Source organism: Aulonocara sp. 'chitande type north' Nkhata Bay, linkage group LG14 (assembly GCF_057382095.1).
Source record: "Aulonocara sp. 'chitande type north' Nkhata Bay isolate Kocher_YH1m ecotype deep benthic linkage group LG14, A_spYH_male_GT1.1, whole genome shotgun sequence".
Classification (NCBI taxonomy): Eukaryota; Metazoa; Chordata; class Actinopteri; order Cichliformes; family Cichlidae; genus Aulonocara; species Aulonocara sp. 'chitande type north' Nkhata Bay.
In genome coordinates this window covers 33,223,816-33,244,683 of record NC_141357.1, presented here as the reverse complement: position 1 = coordinate 33,244,683, position 20,868 = coordinate 33,223,816, and the positions used below count along the sequence as shown (strand labels likewise).

The 20,868-nt window shown below is 40.7% G+C and overlaps 1 protein-coding gene across 2 annotated transcripts in view; it reads left to right on the top strand.

The window, feature by feature from the left end:
* Positions 1-20,868, top strand: part of arhgap42b (Rho GTPase activating protein 42b) — an 80,823-nt gene that overhangs the window by 52,752 nt on the left and 7,203 nt on the right. Inside the window, exons 5-19 of one of the 2 annotated variants that reach the window (XM_086262170.1) lie at positions 5,623-5,724; positions 5,951-6,061; positions 7,424-7,528; positions 8,157-8,286; positions 8,642-8,742; positions 10,397-10,506; positions 10,998-11,054; positions 12,668-12,746; positions 13,084-13,123; positions 13,436-13,498; positions 13,683-13,757; positions 14,254-14,338; positions 14,535-14,593; positions 15,673-15,778; positions 15,977-16,136. In XM_086262170.1, coding sequence (XP_086118296.1) covers positions 5,623-5,724; positions 5,951-6,061; positions 7,424-7,528; positions 8,157-8,286; positions 8,642-8,742; positions 10,397-10,506; positions 10,998-11,054; positions 12,668-12,746; positions 13,084-13,123; positions 13,436-13,498; positions 13,683-13,757; positions 14,254-14,338; positions 14,535-14,593; positions 15,673-15,778; positions 15,977-16,136 — 1,383 coding nt within the window. The remainder of the gene's footprint in view (positions 1-5,622; positions 5,725-5,950; positions 6,062-7,423; positions 7,529-8,156; positions 8,287-8,641; positions 8,743-10,396; positions 10,507-10,997; positions 11,055-12,667; positions 12,747-13,083; positions 13,124-13,435; positions 13,499-13,682; positions 13,758-14,253; positions 14,339-14,534; positions 14,594-15,672; positions 15,779-15,976; positions 16,137-20,868) is intronic. The other variant, XM_086262171.1, reaches the window with a different exon arrangement.

Here is a 20,868-nt window from a genome sequence, read left to right as displayed (position 1 = left end):
TTCCAACAGTACCCTGCGATAATACATGATTCCCAACATTTCTTTCAACCGTTGCATTGAATAGGGGTATTGGGCTGTGAGGGCTGTGAATTTCTTTTTTTTTTTCTTTCTTTTTTTTGCCTGTCCCGTTTGGCTCTTTTGCCATCAGAATTGTTGTCTAAAGGCAAAGAAAGATGCCCAACGGATTTACTTTACCAAATTGACCATCCCAGCCTTGCCGTAATGGTCCATTTGAGTCACCTTTTATTGTTTATTTTATTTTCACTTACTGAATATGGGACAGACTTGACTGGGGGAAAGAAGGGGAGAAAGAAAGAGGGAAAGAGAAACAGCTGAGAAGAGGGACGGGGGAGAAGGGCAAAAACCAAAAACCAACAGAATGAGCAGAAAAAGAAAAAAAAGAAGAAAAAAAGAAAAACAAATGCATATATCAATCACCTGGGTCACCTGCTGAGAAAGAAAAAAGAAAACAAGCAGAAGAGAACAAGAGTAATAGAATAAACAACATCACAATGATATATGGGAATATGACAGTAAATACTAAATATTAAACATTATTGTGCAGCACATAAGATCAACAGAACACAGTGTGCTTTGAGGTAGGAGCCAAAAAGGGTGTAGTTTGTGGGTGTGATCACCCGTGTGTACACCTGTGAGCATGGATGCGTTTGTTTTTAGTTTTTTAAAAGGTTCCTTCATGTAATGATCTGCTAGAGGGTGTGGGGGGGCCACAGCCCCGTCCTCCAGGGCATGAAGCAGGTATGGAGGAGATCAAAACTCCAGACATCCAGAGGCCCCCAGAACACAAGAGACCAAGGAAGACCAACAGAGGGGCAGCCGCGCCACTGTCCCAGAAAGAGCTGAGGAGAGTCCCAGATGAGGGCTCACTCAGCAGCCGCGGAGCAGAAGCCAGGGGGAGTTGCAGTGACGCGCCCGTGAGCTCCGCCGGCAGCCAGCCGTGCCTGAGTGACCGAGCCCCAGGCCGGGAGGCCGGGGGCACCCCACCTCCGAAGTGGCCCGAGCAAGCCCCAGGCTCCAGGCCCCGATAAGCGGCCGCCAAGGAGTGAGCCGGTGTGTACCTGGACGCCCATCCCCGGACACAAAGAACCACCAACGCACCGATGTCTGAGGGAGTCCGCCACTGGCAGGGGAAGTGGTGGTAGGGGGAGATAGGCCTCCAAACCTTGGAGGGCCTAAGATGTCCCCAGAGAGGTGGCGCCTGACACCCAACCTCACATATAGACACAGAAATACAGGCACACACAGATACAAACATCCATTCCCTCATGCTCTCATATGCACTTACTCCACACTCAACCAACGTGGAGACAGACATAAAGAGATGCTGTACACACGATCACACTCCCCAAGCGTACTCTAAGCCCCGGGTCTAGGTACCCTTGCCCCTGGAGGGGGGGAACTGCACCCAGACCCAGGTGGTGTTACCCTTTTCCCTGCGGTGGGGGGAGGCAGACCGCCCCGACTCCGCAGCAGCAGGGAGGCCCCACACTCCAGACCGCAGTCGGACGGCCAACTCCTCCTCCTAGCCCCCCCGCTCCAGCAGGTCGCAGAGAATGGGGGTGAGAGAAGACTCCAAACCTCCCTCCACCCGCTCATTGTAGTGTTGATGCATGTGCGTTCTAAGGTGCATTTAAAACCCAGGAGGGCATGGAGCTACCTGCCAGAGAGCAGCAGGTAAGCGCATGGTCCCTCCTGCTGGCCCTCAATGTCTACGTGTATTTAACATTGAGAGGTGGGCAACGACGCCAGGGGTGAGGTGTACACCCTGATGGTACTTTGGATTCCGTGTATCGTGCCCACCCCCAAGATCCTATATGTATGTGTAATGGGAGCGTGAGTAATGTGAATGTCTAAGTTGTGGGATAAAATTGAGGCAGAGGCAGCCAGAAGGGGACGGGGGGGGGCCTCCTCTGCACCCTGGTGACACACCCCTACTCCAAGGTCCTGCATGTGTGGGTGGTTGTGGTGGAGCGGGAAGAGGGAGGCAGCTGGAGATGGGGAGGGAAGGAAGGGAGGGGCAAGTGACCCCTCCCTGGGGCCAGCTCCTCCGCTGACCCCAGTAGGCACCCCCATACTCCGCGACCCACCAGGGAAAGGGGGCCCAGGCCAATCCTGGGCTGTGAATTTCTAATGGTACTGGTACCAACTGCTAAATTTCTGGAATCAACACAAAGCTGACTGGAATCAAATTTATAACATATCAATTTTAACTGTGATTTTTTTAAAATATTCATTACTTAGATGCAAAACCCTGCTAAAGATACTGAATAACTTGCTTGTTACCTTAAAAGTAATTTGCGTGGCCTGAGAGAACTTCTTAGTCACAGACTTAGTCATGAGCCAAGCTGACCTATGATATAATCCAAAACAAATAATCATCAAATCTGTCATCTTATTAGGAAGTTCCAAATGTCCAAATGATTCAAGTTGTTTTTCCCTATTTCTTATCTCTAGATTAGGTGGTAAGATGGTAAGAGGAAAGCTTCGCTTGACCTTGATGGGAGAGATGCCTAAGGGATCCTTACAATACAGACCTACTGCATATTCAAGGAAAGCTTGTCAAAAGATTTTCTTTTCCAGAGTATAATAAGAAAAAGCTTTTTGGAGATATAAAGATACCAGCGTTTTTCTTGCTGCATCTTTATTCAGCCTTTAAAAGTTGGTCTGTGATATACCAAGAAAATCCCACTGTGAAATGGAAAGGCATGCATACTATATTGCGAACTCTTATCTTTATCACTTTAAAGCCAGAAAACAAAGGGACTGATGAATATTGTTTAGACTAAAGCTTTGCGTTTTGCCTCACACACGAACGATATTTTCTCTGTTTCTTTTTTAAACTGCAGAAGCAGATGTTGTAATTATTTCATACTAATTGGCCAACTTCTTGTCTTCTCAGCAGGTGGGATATCAGGTAAAGATGGAGACAATTATTTATTTATTTATTTATGTGGACCACATCCAGCTCCTGTGTGGTGAAATCACACATCAAAATAACCCAGCTATTGCTATTTAATCACCATTCTGGACCCCTGGTCCAATTAGCCGCCTCTAGTGAGCTCATAGAGATTTGTTTTAAAGTTTTCCCTTTCATGTCACTGCTCAGAGAATCCGTTTAAAATGAACAAGCGAAGAGATATCCCGCATGTGATTCCTCGCTAGACATTGATGTTTGTGTTCTTCTAGGATGGACAGAAATGAGGAAGTGTAGTGTGATAGCTGGGGTTCTTTCCTCTGCATACACGTGCACAGAAACGTTCGACCTCCCTTGCCGCTTGCATCTGTTACCATGGCGATGAGAGGCGTAGAAATTATGGCCCTGAGGCTCGTTAGGGCCACTGTCAAAACTAGCGATGTGCAGCTAGTGTCCAAATATTCCTCCTGCAGTCTTCATATCTGTTCTCAGCATCCTTTCTATAGCAAACTGAGAAGTCCTGATGACCAAAAAAAAAGCCGCCTGCAGTTTTTCCTCATCGCTTTCCTCCCTGCAATGTTACATTAGCAATTAGCAAAGTTACCCATACTACAGCTGCCATCAAAGCGCTCTTAACAGCAACATTAGACTTTTCTAGTTAGAAATTCCACTACAGAGCAATCTGCATCAGAATATTATCTTCCTGCATCTGATTTATTCATGAGAGCGAACAAAGCAATCAGATGAGGAAATCTCCCAAGTGATAGGTTCATGTGTGTTTTGTGCACCACAGAGTGTCGGGAAGTGCTTTGACTTTATTCATTCCCAGCTAGATGATTACTCTCCAATGCTGGCATTAGTTTGTGTTAGAAACTCCCACTTTGCATGTGCTTGAGGGTATACATATATATATATATCCACCCCAATGTCTTATGTCCCCACATGTTGGGCTTCAAAGCCTTTTCCTTGCACTGCAACTACCTTCTCTTGAATACTTTTTGCAATTTAAATGCTCATATTCCACTCTGATTGCACAGACATATCCAGGGGCTGGGGGGTATGATCAACACATGGACAAACCAAGAAACACCTGGTGTTCTGCTAGGGTATCATTATGGTAGCACCAGTTTATACACGTCCTGCTTGGATCAAAACAAAGCAGTGCACTTTGGTGACTTAATCAGGCTGGCTATGCCTCACATATTCACTGTAGCTCTGAGTCACTGCCTGCACTTTGTAAGTGTGAAAGAGTTAGGCCAGACAGACAGAGAGAGGTTTGTTTTTGGGTGGTTTTTTTTGTGAGGACTTTTCTGGTGTGCTCACACTGGTCAGCAGCGCTGGGAGATTCCTGCTGTGACTGTGGGGCTCAGCTAAACCTAAAGCTCTTAATTTAATATGATCTCCAGTGTGTGTGTGCATGTGCGTCCATGCGTTTGTGTGCATGTTTGTGTTTTCCCCAGGGCTTCTGCTGTATGCGTGCTCACAGAATAATGTCACATCACAGTGGCAGAGAAGACAGTCAGCTACCTTTTGTTCTCTAATAAAAAAAAACCTTAAGGGAAATTTATTTCCTGTCAGCTGACATCATTTTTAATCATATATTTATTTTCTCATCCACCTGTGTATTTCTTTTTCTTTGTTTCAGGAAAGAGTGCTTATATACAACAGATTTTGTTTCCCCTCCCTCATTGCAGAAGAGATTATTTATGAGTAGACGTGATAAGAAAGATGAAAATGAGATGCTACTACATTAAATTATCAATTGATTTGATTTTATTCTTGTTGTATGTTGAAATGTTACCATGTCTTACTGTGAATTCCTCCACAGTTTTATTTCTGAGGTTTGCTGGGGCTGAACGCTGTTCTAGGTCATATCAGTAGCTAGCCGATTAGACTTGCTAAATTTCAGGGCCATGGGAATGAAAATAAACAAGAAGGATCTGGTTACAGTGGCCGTTTCCTCACACTTTCCCCAGCCCCCGCTTATTCTGCCTCTCCGCTCCTCTTTATGAATGTTTGCATTGCGAAATGAGCTTTAAGTAGGCAAAGCTTGGTTTAGAGGTCAGACTTGCAGATGAGGCATTTGAATGTCCTCACTGAGACAGGTTTTCACTGCTTGGGCATTTTGATTAAGTACTATAAAAAGGATCTTCTGGGGGGCAAAATGTTTAATTTCTTTGTTCGTGTACTTTATGGATCGGCATCTCACATGAAAAGCCCATTTCCTGCGCCTTCTTCAGAGTCTTCTGAAACATGCTGACTGAATTCTGGGACTTGTAACTGTTGAGACTGACTTGTGTCTGTCAGTGGATAGCAAAGCAGAACAAGAAAAGAGATGCTAACATCAACTGGTCAGCTATGTGACAGTGCCAGAAGCATTATGCTATGTGTGATTTACAGTGCTGTGGGTTTCACTGTGAAGTTATGTACCTGCCTGTGAATAACAGAATAACAGTGCATTATTCTCACATGACCCATCGATATGCCGACATTGTCTGCTCCTCTGTGCGTTTGTTATAAGCCACTTTCAAGACATGCAATAATCTAGTGTCAGAAATTTTTGGCATGAGAAACTGTAGTTAGACCTCCACCTAGTGGCAATCCATTCCCACACCCCCAGATCGGGGAATAAGTGACACATTTCTGGTAATGTTTAAGCCTTTCATGTGTCTTGTGAACCTTTTTAGGAGGGGAAGAAAAAGTTCGATAAAGAAACAGAGAAATACTACTCTACACTTGAGAGACACCTCAGCTTGTCATCCAAAAAGAAGGAAGCATATCTGCAGGAGGTAAAAAGAAAAACAAATTTTCTCATCCTGCAAACGTGTCTTTGAATAATGCAGTTTTATGATCAGCCGAGTGTCTTTGGAAAATAAGCTGTTTGTGTGCTTTGCTGTGCTCCTTACCCCTCTCTCTAACAACAGACTGTTTCCACGTGGTGATACAGACATTAACTCCTAGGTTGACGCTTGTCGTCGTTGTGGCACTAACCCTGGTTTGTTTGCTCGTTCTCAGGCTGACATGCAGATTGACAAGGAGAGACAACTCTTTTATGATGCGTCCCTTGAGTATGTCTTCAAAATACAAGAAGTGCAAGAAAAGAAGAAATTTGAGTTTGTCGAGCCAGTAAGTGAAGTGCCAGTTTTATATATTTCTCTGCTAAATTAGTTTTGCATTTTAAAGATGAAGGAGTACATTTTCATGCTTTGATATATTTTATTTGTAGTCAAAATACCACCAGATCTCTGTAACTACTACTACATTTCTTTTTTTTTTAATGTCTATCATCCTGGAGTGAAGGCAGGTGCATTTATACAACACTCACAGGAACATAACCACACTTGTATATCCCACGCATTTGTCATCTTCATCACAAATTCTTTGTAATGTAGTTGATCCATTTGGGGAAGCTTGTGGGTAAAATTAGATGAAGTATCGGCTGTCAAACAAAAGAAGACAGAGTGCTAGTGCAAATCAAAGGCTTTATGAAAGCCCCTGCTTTATAGATATGTAGAGTCGATTTTAACATCTTTAGTGCAGATGCTACCAGGAAACATTAAATTTGCTTCCTATTAAATGTCTGGGAATGTGAGATGGGTGCAAAGTAGCTGTTTCAGACGTCCTACTCCCATTTGTTTACATCCACTGGCAACTTACCCACAACCCTGGCCCAAAAATGTAAATCTCCGGGCCCCAGGTAGTGCTCAAAATATGACAAGGCTCAACCTTGTGTGTGATGAATCTGGGCAAAGAAAAGATGGTTCATCCTTGAACATTTGATATACCAAGCCTCAGCCCAGAAATCAAATCAGTGGTTGTGTCTGAAGGTTTTACTGAAAGCAACTCCATGTTTGTGGACCACACTTGTTCACGCAAGAGATGGCATCAGTTTGTTTCTCTGTAACAGTAGATCTTTATGCTTTATTTATGTGTGTATTTATTTATTAATATATTTAGATGTATCCAAAATGGCCATGGATGTTTGTGTGTTCTACAAAAAACAAGATCAATATCTGTCTGCCATAAAAGCCGAAAACTTTTTTAAAATTTGGGTTTTTTTTCCACTAATATACTTTTTTCAGTTTTCTGCTTGTCAGTACAAAAATGTTCAATAAATTATCGATTTAAAATTAATGAGACTCAAATTCCTTCAACATGAGATTTAAAAGTGAACATCAACAATGTAACAAAAAATTCTGACAAAATGATTGGTAGAATAGAAAACAATGTACATATCATTGAGATGACATTATCATAATAAGTGCATCGTTATCAAATAATAATAACAATAGAAAAACGTCCGGATTACTTATATATTATAGGTAGGATATTCTATTATATGCTATTATAAATGTTTTCGGTGTGTTGAATGGATGTTCTGTTTTACAAGATTCCTTTAAAAAAACACTTGCCCATGTAAATAGGCAATCAAGTTCTTGTAATGTTTATTAACTCGATAATTCACCAATAAATATTGTTCCATTCCAGCTCCTGGCCTTTCTTCAGGGTTTGTTTACATTCTACCATGAAGGATATGAGCTGGCTCACGAATTTGAGCCGTATAAACAGCAGCTCCAGTTCAACCTACAAAACGTAAGTCTCAACACCTCAGGGGTTGTACACAAAGGCAACCAGCCACGTAATCAGATTCTGCAGCTTATCACACCCTGATATAACAAGCGGAGTTTTCACAAATGGATAGCTGTGTGATTAAATGAAATTCTTTGCTGCGCCGAGGATCGATATTTTCAGTGTTGCATTGCAGGCAGTAACTGTAGGCCATTTTATGGTGTGTCAAAAAAGACTTGGGAGTAAAAGTCTAGTTGCTGCAGTGCCGCCTTGTTCCATCACTATGTCCTCTCTACTTAGGTCCTGATGGTTCAAACATCTCTCTGACCCAATATGTCAGTTCTGTTGCCCTTACAGTTTCCACTCGGTAACCCTCTCTCGGATGCAAAGATTTCTGATGGTTACTGGATGAATGGAGGCTGCTTCACCACTCTCTGAGATATTAAATGGCCTGATATTGACCTTTATGACTCCAAATAAGAGGCTGACATCTTCAAGATCGTGTTCTAATTTTAAATGACCTAAAAAGTATTACTTAAAAAGTCTAATGATAGTTTTTATTTATTTGTTCTTTGAGAAAAAATAGATGTGTTTTTATTTTGAGAGATCAGAGATAACACAATGATAACATAACCCTAAATTTCCCACACAGACACGAAACAACTTTGTGAGCACCAAGCAGGAAGTGGAGAAGCTGATGAAGAGGATAAGGTCGGCAGATCAGGACTATAAACCACCCGGGCAGTGGACGATGGAAGGCTTCTTGTATGTCCAGGAGAAACGTGAGTCTTCCTAGCTGTGCTCCCAGCCATCCAGGCCATCTCACTCCCCTTCACTTTCAAGTGAATGGTTTTACATCCATCACCATAAACATGTCTCGAGTTCTCCCAGGCCTCTGCCGAAGAGATCCACTCACACAGAACTCATAATTCATCCTGTTTACGGATTCACTTTGATGTGCTCTCAAATGGGGGAGTTACCACAAATGGTAGATTATTATCAGCAGCAATAAACAACTTTTGATTTATCACACTAAAATTGCAAATTGATTTTCAGAAGTCTTTCCAGAAGCCTGTGATTCAGTGAAAAATTATTTTGCCTCAACTAGTGTTTTCTTCTGCATTTGTTCTGTCCTAGGTCCTCTGGGATGCACTTGGACACGTCACTACTGCACTTATGAGAAAAGCAGCAAAACATTCACCATGAGCAACACTGAAAACAAGTCAGCTGGGAAACAGGTACTTTACATTCACTTTATTTTGTTTAGTTTAACATTTGCACGATAAAAAGCTAAGAAAAGAAGGAGCAGAGTGTAATCTGTGTGAAAAAAAGAGGCTTAAAGGCATGGTTTGTCCCGGGAGGAGAAAACGGAAAATGCCAGATTGACAAAACTGCAAATTAGGCGTAGAAGACAAAAGACTCGTTACGTCAAGGCAAACAAACATGTTTTATTTTTAAATAACAAAATGAACAAACAACACCGCAGGGGAATTCAAGGAATGAAAATAGTCCGTTAAACTAAACAGTTATAGTATCTTGCTTTCTAAGTGATCTGATGAATGTTTACTTCCTTTGTAGGAATTTATCGCTATGACTTAATGACACTTCATGTAGATCAAATGATAACTGATAATTATTTCACATTTTATGTATTAGATGAAAAAAAGCTTCCAATCAATCCTTTTTTTGTATGTAGTAATTGGATGATGATATGGAGTAACTTCCACAGGGAATACAGCTTAGCGCTGCTGCGTCAGGTGCAAACCGACTGAAAATGTCAGCATGGTTTTGAAGTGTTTAGCTATCGCAGTTTAACCTTTTGTTATTTTTCACAAAAAAGTATTTGTAGAAATACAGGTTCCAGTGACGATAACAAAAAATATGTGCACTTCAGTGCCACACAGATTAAAAAATTATGAAAACATACTTTTAAAGAACTCCAGTAAACTTCAAGGGAGAAATTATATAAAAAAAATATCCACATAACTGTGAGTTTCCATGCATTTTTCTGCACATGTTACAGATATGGCTACATTCTGATTTACTAATGATCTCGGTTTCTTTTTATTTTTAAATAAAATCGAATAAAACAAAGAAACCCACACACAGATGGAGAGGGAGAATATAAAGCCCAAAGCCAATGCAGGTGCAGGCGTATTTTTATCCACATATCTGGTTTGTTGCAGTTGGCTACAGTCAGTCTTACTGGCGTGCACAGGGGAGGATGTGCTGTATGTGAGATATGGCTAATTCTCAGAAAGAAAGAACAAAATCCGTTCAGGAGGTAATTGAATTGATACTTTCAGCTGACACTGAAGGCCTCTAATGGGAAATGAAAAACAAGGTCAATGATATAATGTAATTTTAAAACTATATTTTCGCGTGTTTAAAATCAAGATAATTGAAATAAAAGCTCTGCTTCTTGATAAGTGGATGATATGAATGCGTGCAATCAAGTAGCTTTGTTTGGGCTGACAGCCCAAATCAATTTTTAGGCATATGAAGATTGCATCGAGCTTGAGTTTAGAAAGTCTGAACCACCAAAAAGAAAAAACTAGCCAAACAAAAAGAAGAAGAATTTTGCAAATCCAAACCACAATGGTAAATGTTCTGTTTTTGTTGTTGTCGATGATTACGTTTTTTTTCATTCGTTTTTCTCTTTTTTCTGTATTTCCAATCATATTTTCACAAAAGCACTGGACGCTCCGGATACATAAATCTTCTGGTTTCAAAGTACCTTCTGTGTCTCTCACAACAAACACACAGCATACATATTAGTCATTTCAGACTTGCAGAGCCGTGCATTTGCAATTGTAAATATATTCATTTTCATTCCATAATCATTTTTCATTGTATTTTTAACTAATTAATGACGAGTGTGTTTATTTTTAGAATGGTCTTGTCGTAAATCAGCCAGAGGTGTTCAAGCTCAAGTCCTGCATTCGGAGAAAAACGGACTCCATCGACAAGCGTTTCTGCTTTGACGTTGAAGTGGCAGAGAGGTCTGTGATGTGTATCCCTGAAAATGTCTAATAGCTTTCATAGGCTGAAAACACATGCAGAATGTATTATGTATTGCCTTAATCACCACCGAGAGCCAAAAAGAAAAAAGAAAGTCATTGCACATCACCTGCTGAATACTCATATTAGTAAGATAGCAGTTGCACACACTTTTTTCTTGTTAAAACTAACTTAATATAAGAACGTCGAACTGCACGTGACATTTTGTGCTATGTTGAACTCACCAATACTGGAAATTAACCCAGATTCCCCCTGGAGTACACGACGTTTGAACATGCGAGAGCTGTTCAGGTTTGATTAACATCTTCAAAGACTCGGTTTAACAGTGTTAGACGTAATCAGCTCTGTTTGTGTCCTGCATGTTTCTCGAGTCCTCTCCCCCCGCTCCGTTTGCTGTATGTCTACATTATCATTATTTTTTTTTCTATTTTTGAACCCATCCCATCTTTTCTCTGTGTTCATGTCAATGTAGAAATGACATCTGTCGTGGAACTCTTTTCAGGCCGCTTCAGTTTTTCTGTAAAGTCCGGTATGTGAACTGACCAGTGCTGCCCTTTCAGTGCAGTTGCATGTGCTGCATGTGTCCTAATCATGTTGTTCACTCAATATTAAATCCAAACCTAATGAAATCCTGCTGCTTTCTTAGCACTTCACAAAATCTGACTTGGTCACTTGGTCAAGACACATTCTTAAATTATTTCTTCTTGTCTACAATTACTCAAGTAACACACAATATTGAACTTAGAATTAATTCCTATTTTTTTCCCTTTCTTTTCAAAACCTTTGGCCATGTGGGAACATTCATAGTTGATTTGTTTTTAATGTTTCACGGGGAAATAGGATTACATATTGGGCAATGATCAGAAACCTTTAAGTAGCTGTCAGCTGATTAACACTGGCTCAATTGACCAAGCCATCCATTATGAATGCTTGATATCAGTTCTTTATAGTGATTTGTACCCCAGAATAGAGTTAGCACATCACTGTGTGTTAATGTTGCACTGCAGCAGCATTGCTCACGCTCGGTGAGTGTTGCTGAGCATGGACAATAACTGCAATTTATTTGCAGGACAACTCATTTATCATTAACTGCGCTGCCCCAAGGTGCGTGTTCTAACCACAAGGACAATGTGGGCCAAGCTCCAGTCAGCTTCAAGCTCATCCATTAATCCCCATTATAATAAACATGCTGTTGCCCAAGTTTAATCAGGCCAGCCATCTCGGAACCTCATTTTTAACGGGTTGATTCACCCGAATTAGTAAAGAGGTATCCAGCTATGCGGATACTTTTATTTGCCCAGATTCTGAGATAGCCATCTCTGAAACATCCTCTGCCAGCCCAATAAAAAGAATTTCATTTGAGCTGCTCATAGCAATGAAAGAAGAGTTTCATTAAAAATTTACCAGCAACGTGTCTTTCATAAGGACTTAAGGGAAAATACATCCATTAAAAAAAATGATATGAGGTTGGATGAGGGTAGCAGAGATGCTGTTTTGGGAAAGAGATGTTGTTAAATGATTTGAGAGCAACACAAATATAAATATTTTCTTCTGCGTTCACCTGTACGGGTTTGGAGTCTTTAATATTGGACAACTTAAAAGCTGGTGAAATAAATGCTAAACTGTCTGCATGTCAAAATATCAGTAGGGGTGTTGTTAAAGGTGTAGCACTTTTTTTTGTATTTTGGTTGAAATGACCTTTAACACATGCAAGCTGACACAGCTCCATGCTAGTACTAACTGCCACTACTGGGTGGGGTGACGTTTTTTGTTTGCCGCCATCATCAGATAGTGTTCTATAATTGTGTTACAGCCAACTGAAGCAGTGCCACAAATCAAGGCATAATGCCCCAGATTCTCACTATGCTGCACACAGTAAGGTGAAAGCAGATAAAGCTGTATGCATGTTGGGTGCAAAAATGAATCACTCTAATATTAAGAACTTGTAGCTTTTAATTGGAAGGGTAATGTGAAGCACAAAGTGAACTGAGGGCATAGATTGAAGTCAAGCATTTGCACATGAGCTATTTTAGTTACACTAGTCCTTTTATAGTGGTCTCAGCCAATATAAACATGGTCTGTCCAGGGGCCCCAAGGAAAAGAGATCAGACTGAGACCAGCTTTTCTCTTAAATCTTTCCAGGCATGGCGTTATGACACTGCAGGCACTGTCAGAGTCCAACAGAAGACTGTGGCTCGAGGCCATGGATGGCAGGGAGCCGGTAAGGAACTCTGCCTGTTCTTCTTTGAAATATTCATTCGGTGCTGGCTGCAGTTGGTCAGGTTTTTTTAAAGTCCTTTGTTTGGCAAGAAGACAATGCCAAAAATGAATTATTTGTCACTGGCACCCTCTTCTGGTGGCTTTCTGTAAGGTTTTTTGTTGTTGTTTTTAGGAAACCATGACCTCACCATTTACTTGTGCTAATAATAGGACAGTCTACTCAAATTAGATTCAGTGGGAATAAGGTTTTGACATTATCCTTTTCTTTCAGCGATTTTTTTCAGTATTCAAACTAAGGTAACCTTTACATTATAATGATTTTTGTAAACTCTCTCTAGATTTACAACCTGCCGGCCATATTAAGCAAAAAAGAAGAGAGTGAGTATTGTTTTTATATCTTTCCAAACTCCTTCAGGATTAAAATGTTTGCCTTTCAAATTCTTAAAACGTAAGATAATGAGATCAACAACATACACATATGAAAGAAATACTCGTTACCTATGACTATGCCTTTTCATTAATACTATAATTTTACATATGCCCACTCAGCAGGCATAGCACAGCCTCACAGTACAGGGCTGTGCTATTAATTTGAGCAGCGGCATAAGGGAGAGCTTATTATCCCACATGACGGGCGGTTATCCCAGGCAGTAATTGTCCTTTCATTTCTGCTCTTGTTTTGTGTTACAGCATATCTTAATGAGGCAGGCTTCAACTTTGTAAGAAAATGCATTGACCTGGTCGAGATGAGAGGTGAGGCGCTTCAATCTCTCAGCTTTCGTGTGTCAAATGATTTGAATGCAACCTGGTTGTAATGATTAACAATGTGCTCGTTAGTGGACTTGACAACACGTTGCACTGGCACGAGTCCTAAATAAACACAAAGTCTTAGGTCCTTGTTCCAATTCATCCTTTTGCTTTTTTCACTGCCACACAGGGATAAACACAATGGGACTGTACAGAATTGGAGGCGTCAATTCTAAAGTGCAGAAGCTGATGACCACAGTCTTTTGTAAGTAACTAAAATCAAAAGTATTATCAGTGAACTAATGTACCAAGTCAAACCCCTTATTCTGTAATTCACAAGTGTCTGAATCTCCATGGTAATGTATGAATAGTTTTCTAACGTGATCTTTTCCAGCAGAGTGAGGAAAGAGGTCCTCCTTGTGGTAGGACAGTGTAACAGCAATTAGGCCTTATATTATGTTGTCATTATTTTATTGAATTACAAGGTAGTCTCGTCTGGATATATATAACACATTTGTACAGGAAATGTCTGAATGAGTTTGTTAAATGTCTCTAAATCTTGACCCCCAGTGCTATTAGACACCACACACGTCACTATTTATTTTCAATTCTCCTTTGAGTCTCTTGACACAAGAAGAAAGTATTTTCGGTCCTCGGTTGAGCAGCTTGACAGGTCATGTCATGTTGTATTGGTTTCTTAAGACAATTTGCAGCTTAAACTTACCTAGTGGTCATATAACAATAAAACATCTTTCCAATAGCATCCAAAGCACCTGTGGATATGGACCTGGACCCAGACATGTGGGACAACAAAACTATCACCAGCGGCCTGAAGAATTACCTCAGGTCAGCTCGCCCCACCATCTACGTGCACTTAAATATCAGGAGTCATCCTTGCCTCCATAGTGCCTCTTTGAAACCTCTCTGATGATAGTCATACATTAAGTGCTGCGACTGACTCACCAAGGATACCAGCTGCATTCACAGGACCTGTGTCACTCAGGAAATAAAATGAAACTGTTTCTTTTTTCTTTTCCATCAGGTGCCTGTCTGAGCCTCTAATGACTTTCAAGCTCCACAAAGATTTTATCATGGCTGTCAGTAAGTTACAGTTATAACATATTACATATTTTATCAAGTTCTCTATTATCCTTTCTTGTATAGAACAGATTAGGAAGATATTGGTACAATTCAAATCATATAGCACTAATGAATCGGGTGCATCTGATAACTAACTAATTATGTCAATTGCAAAGGTTAAGCAGGATTTATGTGAAGAGATATTGCATTAGAATTTTGAAAATCTTTATGAAACATTTTGAATTCATTTTAGAGATTTGAGCTTTGTGAGCACTACGTCTGGGTTATCAAAGCAGGGAAAGCAAATGAGTCAGGACTGATCTGATTAAATCATTTCTATCTGAGGAAATACTTGTATGGATCTCAGGTCATCTCAAACTGTGATGTCAGAGTGACTCGAGTGTGACTTTGTAATGAGAATAACTTTTTTTTTTTTACCGTAAAAACCGTGAACTTAAACATTTAACATAACTTAAACATTGAGATAAATTTGCTGATATGTCCACTCCTGGGAAGATTAGCAGCTGTCCCAAATGCTTTGCAGTTTTTAATAATCTTTCTCACTTCGCAGAATGATGCACATCAAATTGCAATTCTCACATAGATGGTCAGCAAAAGTTTCTTCTCGTCTTTCCTTCTTGGCACTGTTGCCAAAAATCTGAATGCTACAGACCTGCAAACTGCCAAAACGTTTATAGAGGTGGTCGCATTCGCTGATGATCAGTTAATCAACTGTGTTTGATTAGCAGCTCCTGGCTGCTGCTTACCGTGTTCATTTCAATGGAAGTAGTAATGGCGTAGTTAATTGTTTACACACTACGTGTGCATTTTGGCTTAGTTTTGGGGGTTAAGTGTCAGGGTTAGAATTAGGGTTATTTTTATTAAATAAATAATGACACAGTAATATGTGATGTATTGTTCATGTGAGGTTGTATTTACCTCATTTTAAGACCTGTTTAGGGCCAGAAGATAAAACCTTAGAATTAAAATGGGATGTACTTTCTTTTTCACACAATTACATCTGAAATACAATTATTCCATAAGTCAGTAGTGGCCAGCATTTCTACTCTTCCCTCATTTCTATTTATTTTCTTTCTCAGAGTCCGATGATCAGAACTACAGAGTGCGTGCTGTCCATGCTTTGGTTCATAAGATGCCTGAAAGAAACAAGGAAATGCTGGAGTTACTAATAAAGCATCTTGTCAGGTACATGTTCTTGTAATCAATCAATTAACTTGCAGACTTAACGTTACCTGAAACTAATTAAAGTTATCTGAGGCACTGCACCGCAATTGCAGGCGTCTCGCCAACTCTCACTATCTCGTAGACCAAAAAATATCACCTCATGGTTAAACATGTGAATTCTTAGGACGCTTGTATGATGTGCTTGTCTTCTAAACGCAGAGTTTCTGCACAAAACCAGTCTAACCTGATGACAGTGTCAAACCTGGGCGTCATCTTCGGGCCTACATTGATGCGATCACAAGAGGAGACAGTTGCCGCCATGATGAACATTAAGTTCCAGAACATTGTGGTGGAAATACTCATTGAAAATTTCAACAAGGTGAGTCACAGTTTGACTTTGAATGGCCTGGTATGCTTTTAATTATATCTGCATCAATAAAAACATTCCTCGTGCAGCAGTTTTCTGAAGTAGAATATCCATATTTCCTTATTAGAACAGATTTATAGAAAGATCTCTTATGGTTTATAATCATTTTTCATGTTTCTCAAAAAACGACACCTAGACAGCAACAGATAGCAGAAGACACAGACGAGCGACAAGAATAATGCGTTTTATAATGCTATATGAACTTTCATATTCCAATGTTTATGTTAAATTCAATTGACATTTAGTCATGCGAATACATTGTTGCCACTAGTAGTATCATACATAAAGCACAAGCTGAAACAAATGGCTGCATCAGCTGTGTGTATTTGTGTATGTGTGTATTTCTCTGTGTGACTGTTTGCGCGCGCACTTGCGTGCATGATTGTGTGCTCTGTGCCGTGTGCTAGAGGCACATACAGTCAAACAGTTAGCAGAGGAGAAAAAAATAGCAGAAGCTGGCTCTGAGATGAAATGTAACAAGTGCACATATATTTGTTTCATTTTTTAATTTAATTCGTTGCTTTTAAGCCAAAAGCTGAAGGCACCCAGTGAGTGAAAATGATTGCATTGGCTCACAACATTTGATGTGGCGTGCCTCTTTAAATACAGGATCCATGGAGGAGGTTTATTTCTTACAAGTGATGATGGTTAAGTATAATTTCAATTCAGTATAGCATTGTCTTGCTGAAACATGCATGCCTTCCTGATAAAGACATCTGCATCGGAGCATAGGTGGCTCTAAAACCCATCTATATATACCTTTCAACATTGAAAGTGTCACTCCAAAAGTGCAAGGTACCAATTCTATAGGCACTAATGCAGTGCCATACTATGAAAGATGCAGACTTTTTAACTAAGTGCTTATAATATGTAATGGTTCCTCTCCTCTTTAGTCCAGTTGACACTGCAGCCGTGTTTTCCAGAAAGAATTTAGAATTTTGATTTGTCTGACCACAGTTTTCCACTTTGCCTCGGTCCATTTTCAATTACCATTGGCCCAGAGAAGACTGCAGCATTTGTGGAGCGTGTTCAGATATGGCATCTGCTTTGATCCATAGAGCTTTAAACTGCTTTGTGGATAGCAGAGTGAACTGTGTTAAACAATAATTTCTGGGAGTGTTACTGAGCCTGTGAAGTTACTCTTAAATAACAGAATCATCCCTGATTTTAACACAGTGCTGCCTGAGCGAGAGAGTAGTATTCCCCCAACTGTTTCTTTTTTTTACCTCTTACTTTTCCAGCCTTTTGTCTCTAGCCAAACTTTTTTTAGATGTGTTGCTGGCCTCAAACTCAAAATGAGCTCATATTGTAATTAAAAGGGTATATTTTTAAATGTTTTCTATGTTCTATTGTGAATAAAACACAATAGACATTTACAATTGACATTTACAAATCATGCCATTATTTTTTTGTTTTGTTTGTTTGTTTGTTTTTACATTATACACAGCGTCCCAACTTTTTAAGAATTGAGTTTGCACAGACAGCCTGTTGAAGAGAAACATCTCGCTGCCCCATTAAAACTACGAGGTTAGAGTAAAAGGATCAACACTATCAGATGTTTATATCATATCAGTTAAGAGTTCAAGACTCCTTCTATGTCAACTACCACAATTTTCCTCTGAAAGTGGAAAATGGTTTGACTTCCCACTGTCCCCCTAAGAGCAGGTTTCATGGACCTAATTTCTCTCTCCCACACTACCCAAAATCAGGAGCATTTGGGGGATTAAAGTGAAGCTGGATTTGGGACTTTCAGGGATGGGTCATGGCTGCAAATGCATCTCTCAACTCCTTGCCTCTTCTTTAAAATTGCCACAGTTAGAAAGAAGCTCATGGGGCTCTTCTCTGCATGCAGTGAAATGTCTGTGGGACATAAGGAAACTGTCAGAATGGAACTGTAGGAGTTCAATATGAGAGTATCTGATGTTAATATTAAACATTATTCACCACAACATCCAAGTTTGATAGTTAAAGGCCTAAAACAGTCAGCGACTATGGACCAGAAGGTCAGTTTGCATAACCTCAATCTAGAAGAAGGTAAGTTAACTACATCCTTGTTGCTATCACAGTGATTTTTTTCTTGTCTCTGGGTAGCATATGTTTCTGCAAGGAAGACATTCATACCCCTGTTTTATCTTTGATGAATCAACCCCTCACTTCTGAAGGGAGGGTGGAGGTGTCAGCATTATGTCTTAAATTCGGTGTATGGGCTGTCTTGTGAGGTGAATAAGCAATGGACAGAATCAGCTGACTCATCAAGAGAAATTGTAATGACGACCCCAACCATGTGCTCATTGTGCTCATGCTCCCTTTGAGCTTTATTGAACTATTTCAGTAGGTGTTATGGAGAATGGATTGTTGGACCCAACAACAATGTGCAGTTAAAAGTTAGAAGTTTTAATTTATCCACAGGATAATGCTGCTCAACAAACATTATGATGTCAGAGGTGAATGCACAGTCATTTGAAAACTTTTTCCTAGGGCATGAAGCGGGAGAAAGTTGGAGGTTAACACATTTGACTTGTGGCATTTCTGTATGTGGTCTCTCTGTGCACAGTTTAAGCTTTGCTGGCTCCCCTTAAAATCAAGATGCGTGGCTGCACCCTGAGTCAACACACTGTCAGTCTGCCCCAGGGCAGCTGTGGCTACAACTGTCGCTTGCCTCCACCAGTGTGTGAATGTGAGAGTGAATGAATAGTGGAATTGTACAGTGCTTTGAGGGCCCCGAAAAGCGCTATATAAATGCAAACCATTATTGCATTTATTTATGCGTTCGTGGCTCAAGAGTTGGGAGTTCGCCTTGTAATCGAAAGGTTGCCGGTTCGAGCCCCGGCTTGGACAGTCTCGGTCGTTGTGTCCTTGGGCAAGACACTTCACCCGTTGCCTACTGGTGGTGGTCAGAGGGTCCGGCAGCCTCACCTCTGTCAGTGCACCCCAGGGTGGCTGTGGCTACAATGTAGCTTGCCATCACCTGTGTGTGAATGGGTGGATGACTGGATGTGTAAAGTACTTTGGGGTCCTTAGGGACTAGTAAAGCGCTATATAAATACAGGCCATTTACCATTATTATTATTATTATTACTATGCTCCATCATCTAAGACAGCATAGGCATCAAAGGTCCTAATCTTGTTTCTAAGTCTTATTTTAATTACCTTTAGTGTGACTTTAGATAATATAATCTGTGGGTTCAAGTGCATCACACTGGATATCTGGGTTCTCTTCATTATCCCTGGATGCTGACTTTTGCACCTAAAACAAACACCTGTTTTGCACCAGAGAATTGTGTGGAGCATGATACCGTAGTTGAATATGAGCCTGTATTGGGCCTGAGGCTGCTATATAAACTGCTGAGGTACACAGAAGTTTATATAGCAGCCACGGAGAATGTTACTGGAAAGGTAGGTAAAGGAGAACAAATAGAGTGAGGTTTCAGTAATAATGGGTGGAGGTCAAACTGCATATAATGCGGCCATGGCCTGCTGAACTGGTGGTAACTGAAAATATAGGCCATAGGTTGGCAAACTATGCTAAGCCCCTGCAGATACAGAGGGTTGGACTTGATAGGAACATACAAAGGAACAGATTGGTGGGATTTGGTCAGGAGGCAAATTATTTGGCCTTTAATGGGCACTTGAGGTGCTTGTAGAGCTGTAGATTGGCTTCTGGTATATAAGGAGAGAGAGGTTAGGTGTCAAAACTCACTTTGAAGGTGTATGAGAAGCCAATGTGGAGCCATAAGGCACACAAGGGGTAGAGACTAGATTAAATGGCACATAAGCTTTTGAGGCTCATGGTTCCTGAACCTGAGACTCCATTTGGGGGACTTCAGCAGGTCTTTTATGCTTATATGGTGCAAAGGTACAGTACCTATGACTATGAACAGAACAGGTTTGAGCAAACTGGCAGGATTTTCCACTATCAAGAGTGGATATGGATTCAGGTAAATTTGGTTCAGATCGTATGTTCTCATAGTGAGCTTCACTACTATCATTACAGAGGCTGGTTTATTCTCTCTCTGCTATTTTCTGTCTTATTAAATCAGTCTCGACTCTCTGAAATGGGTTCTACACACTTTCTTGGTTGCTTTAGGGCAGGGGTCACTAACAGGCGGACCGGGGTCCGAGTCCGGACCCAGTCGCCATCCTATATGGACCTGGACCTATAGTTAACAAAATATTAAATTATATTTAATTTTGACGGGGCGATTCAATTTTAAGCAGTAACCTTACATTGTATTAGACCAGGGAACATACTAACCAATTGTGTGCGAGTTACGCCACCCACGTGACACTACTTAGCCAATCACATCTGCGCATTCAAGGCGATCGCAAGGCTGAGTGCAGACACAGACAGACAGAGGAAAGACATGGTGAGAGGTGAATGACAAGCGAGACGATTAACGATACAGTGAGACAAGACGTGAGCGGGAGTCACAAGAGGTAAAACAACTATGGCGCTTTCAAAAAAGAGAAAAGTAGACACCGAAAATAGAACTTTCAAGACTGAATGGACTGACGCATATATGTTCATTCTTCCGGCCGCAAGCAGCAAACCAGTGTGTCTCATATGTTCAGAAACCGTGGCACTGATTAAAAGTGGCAATGTCAAACGCCACTATGAGACAAAGCACAAAGCTTTTGAACAATCATACCCACCCAAGTCTGAACTCAGGTCCCAGAAAATTAG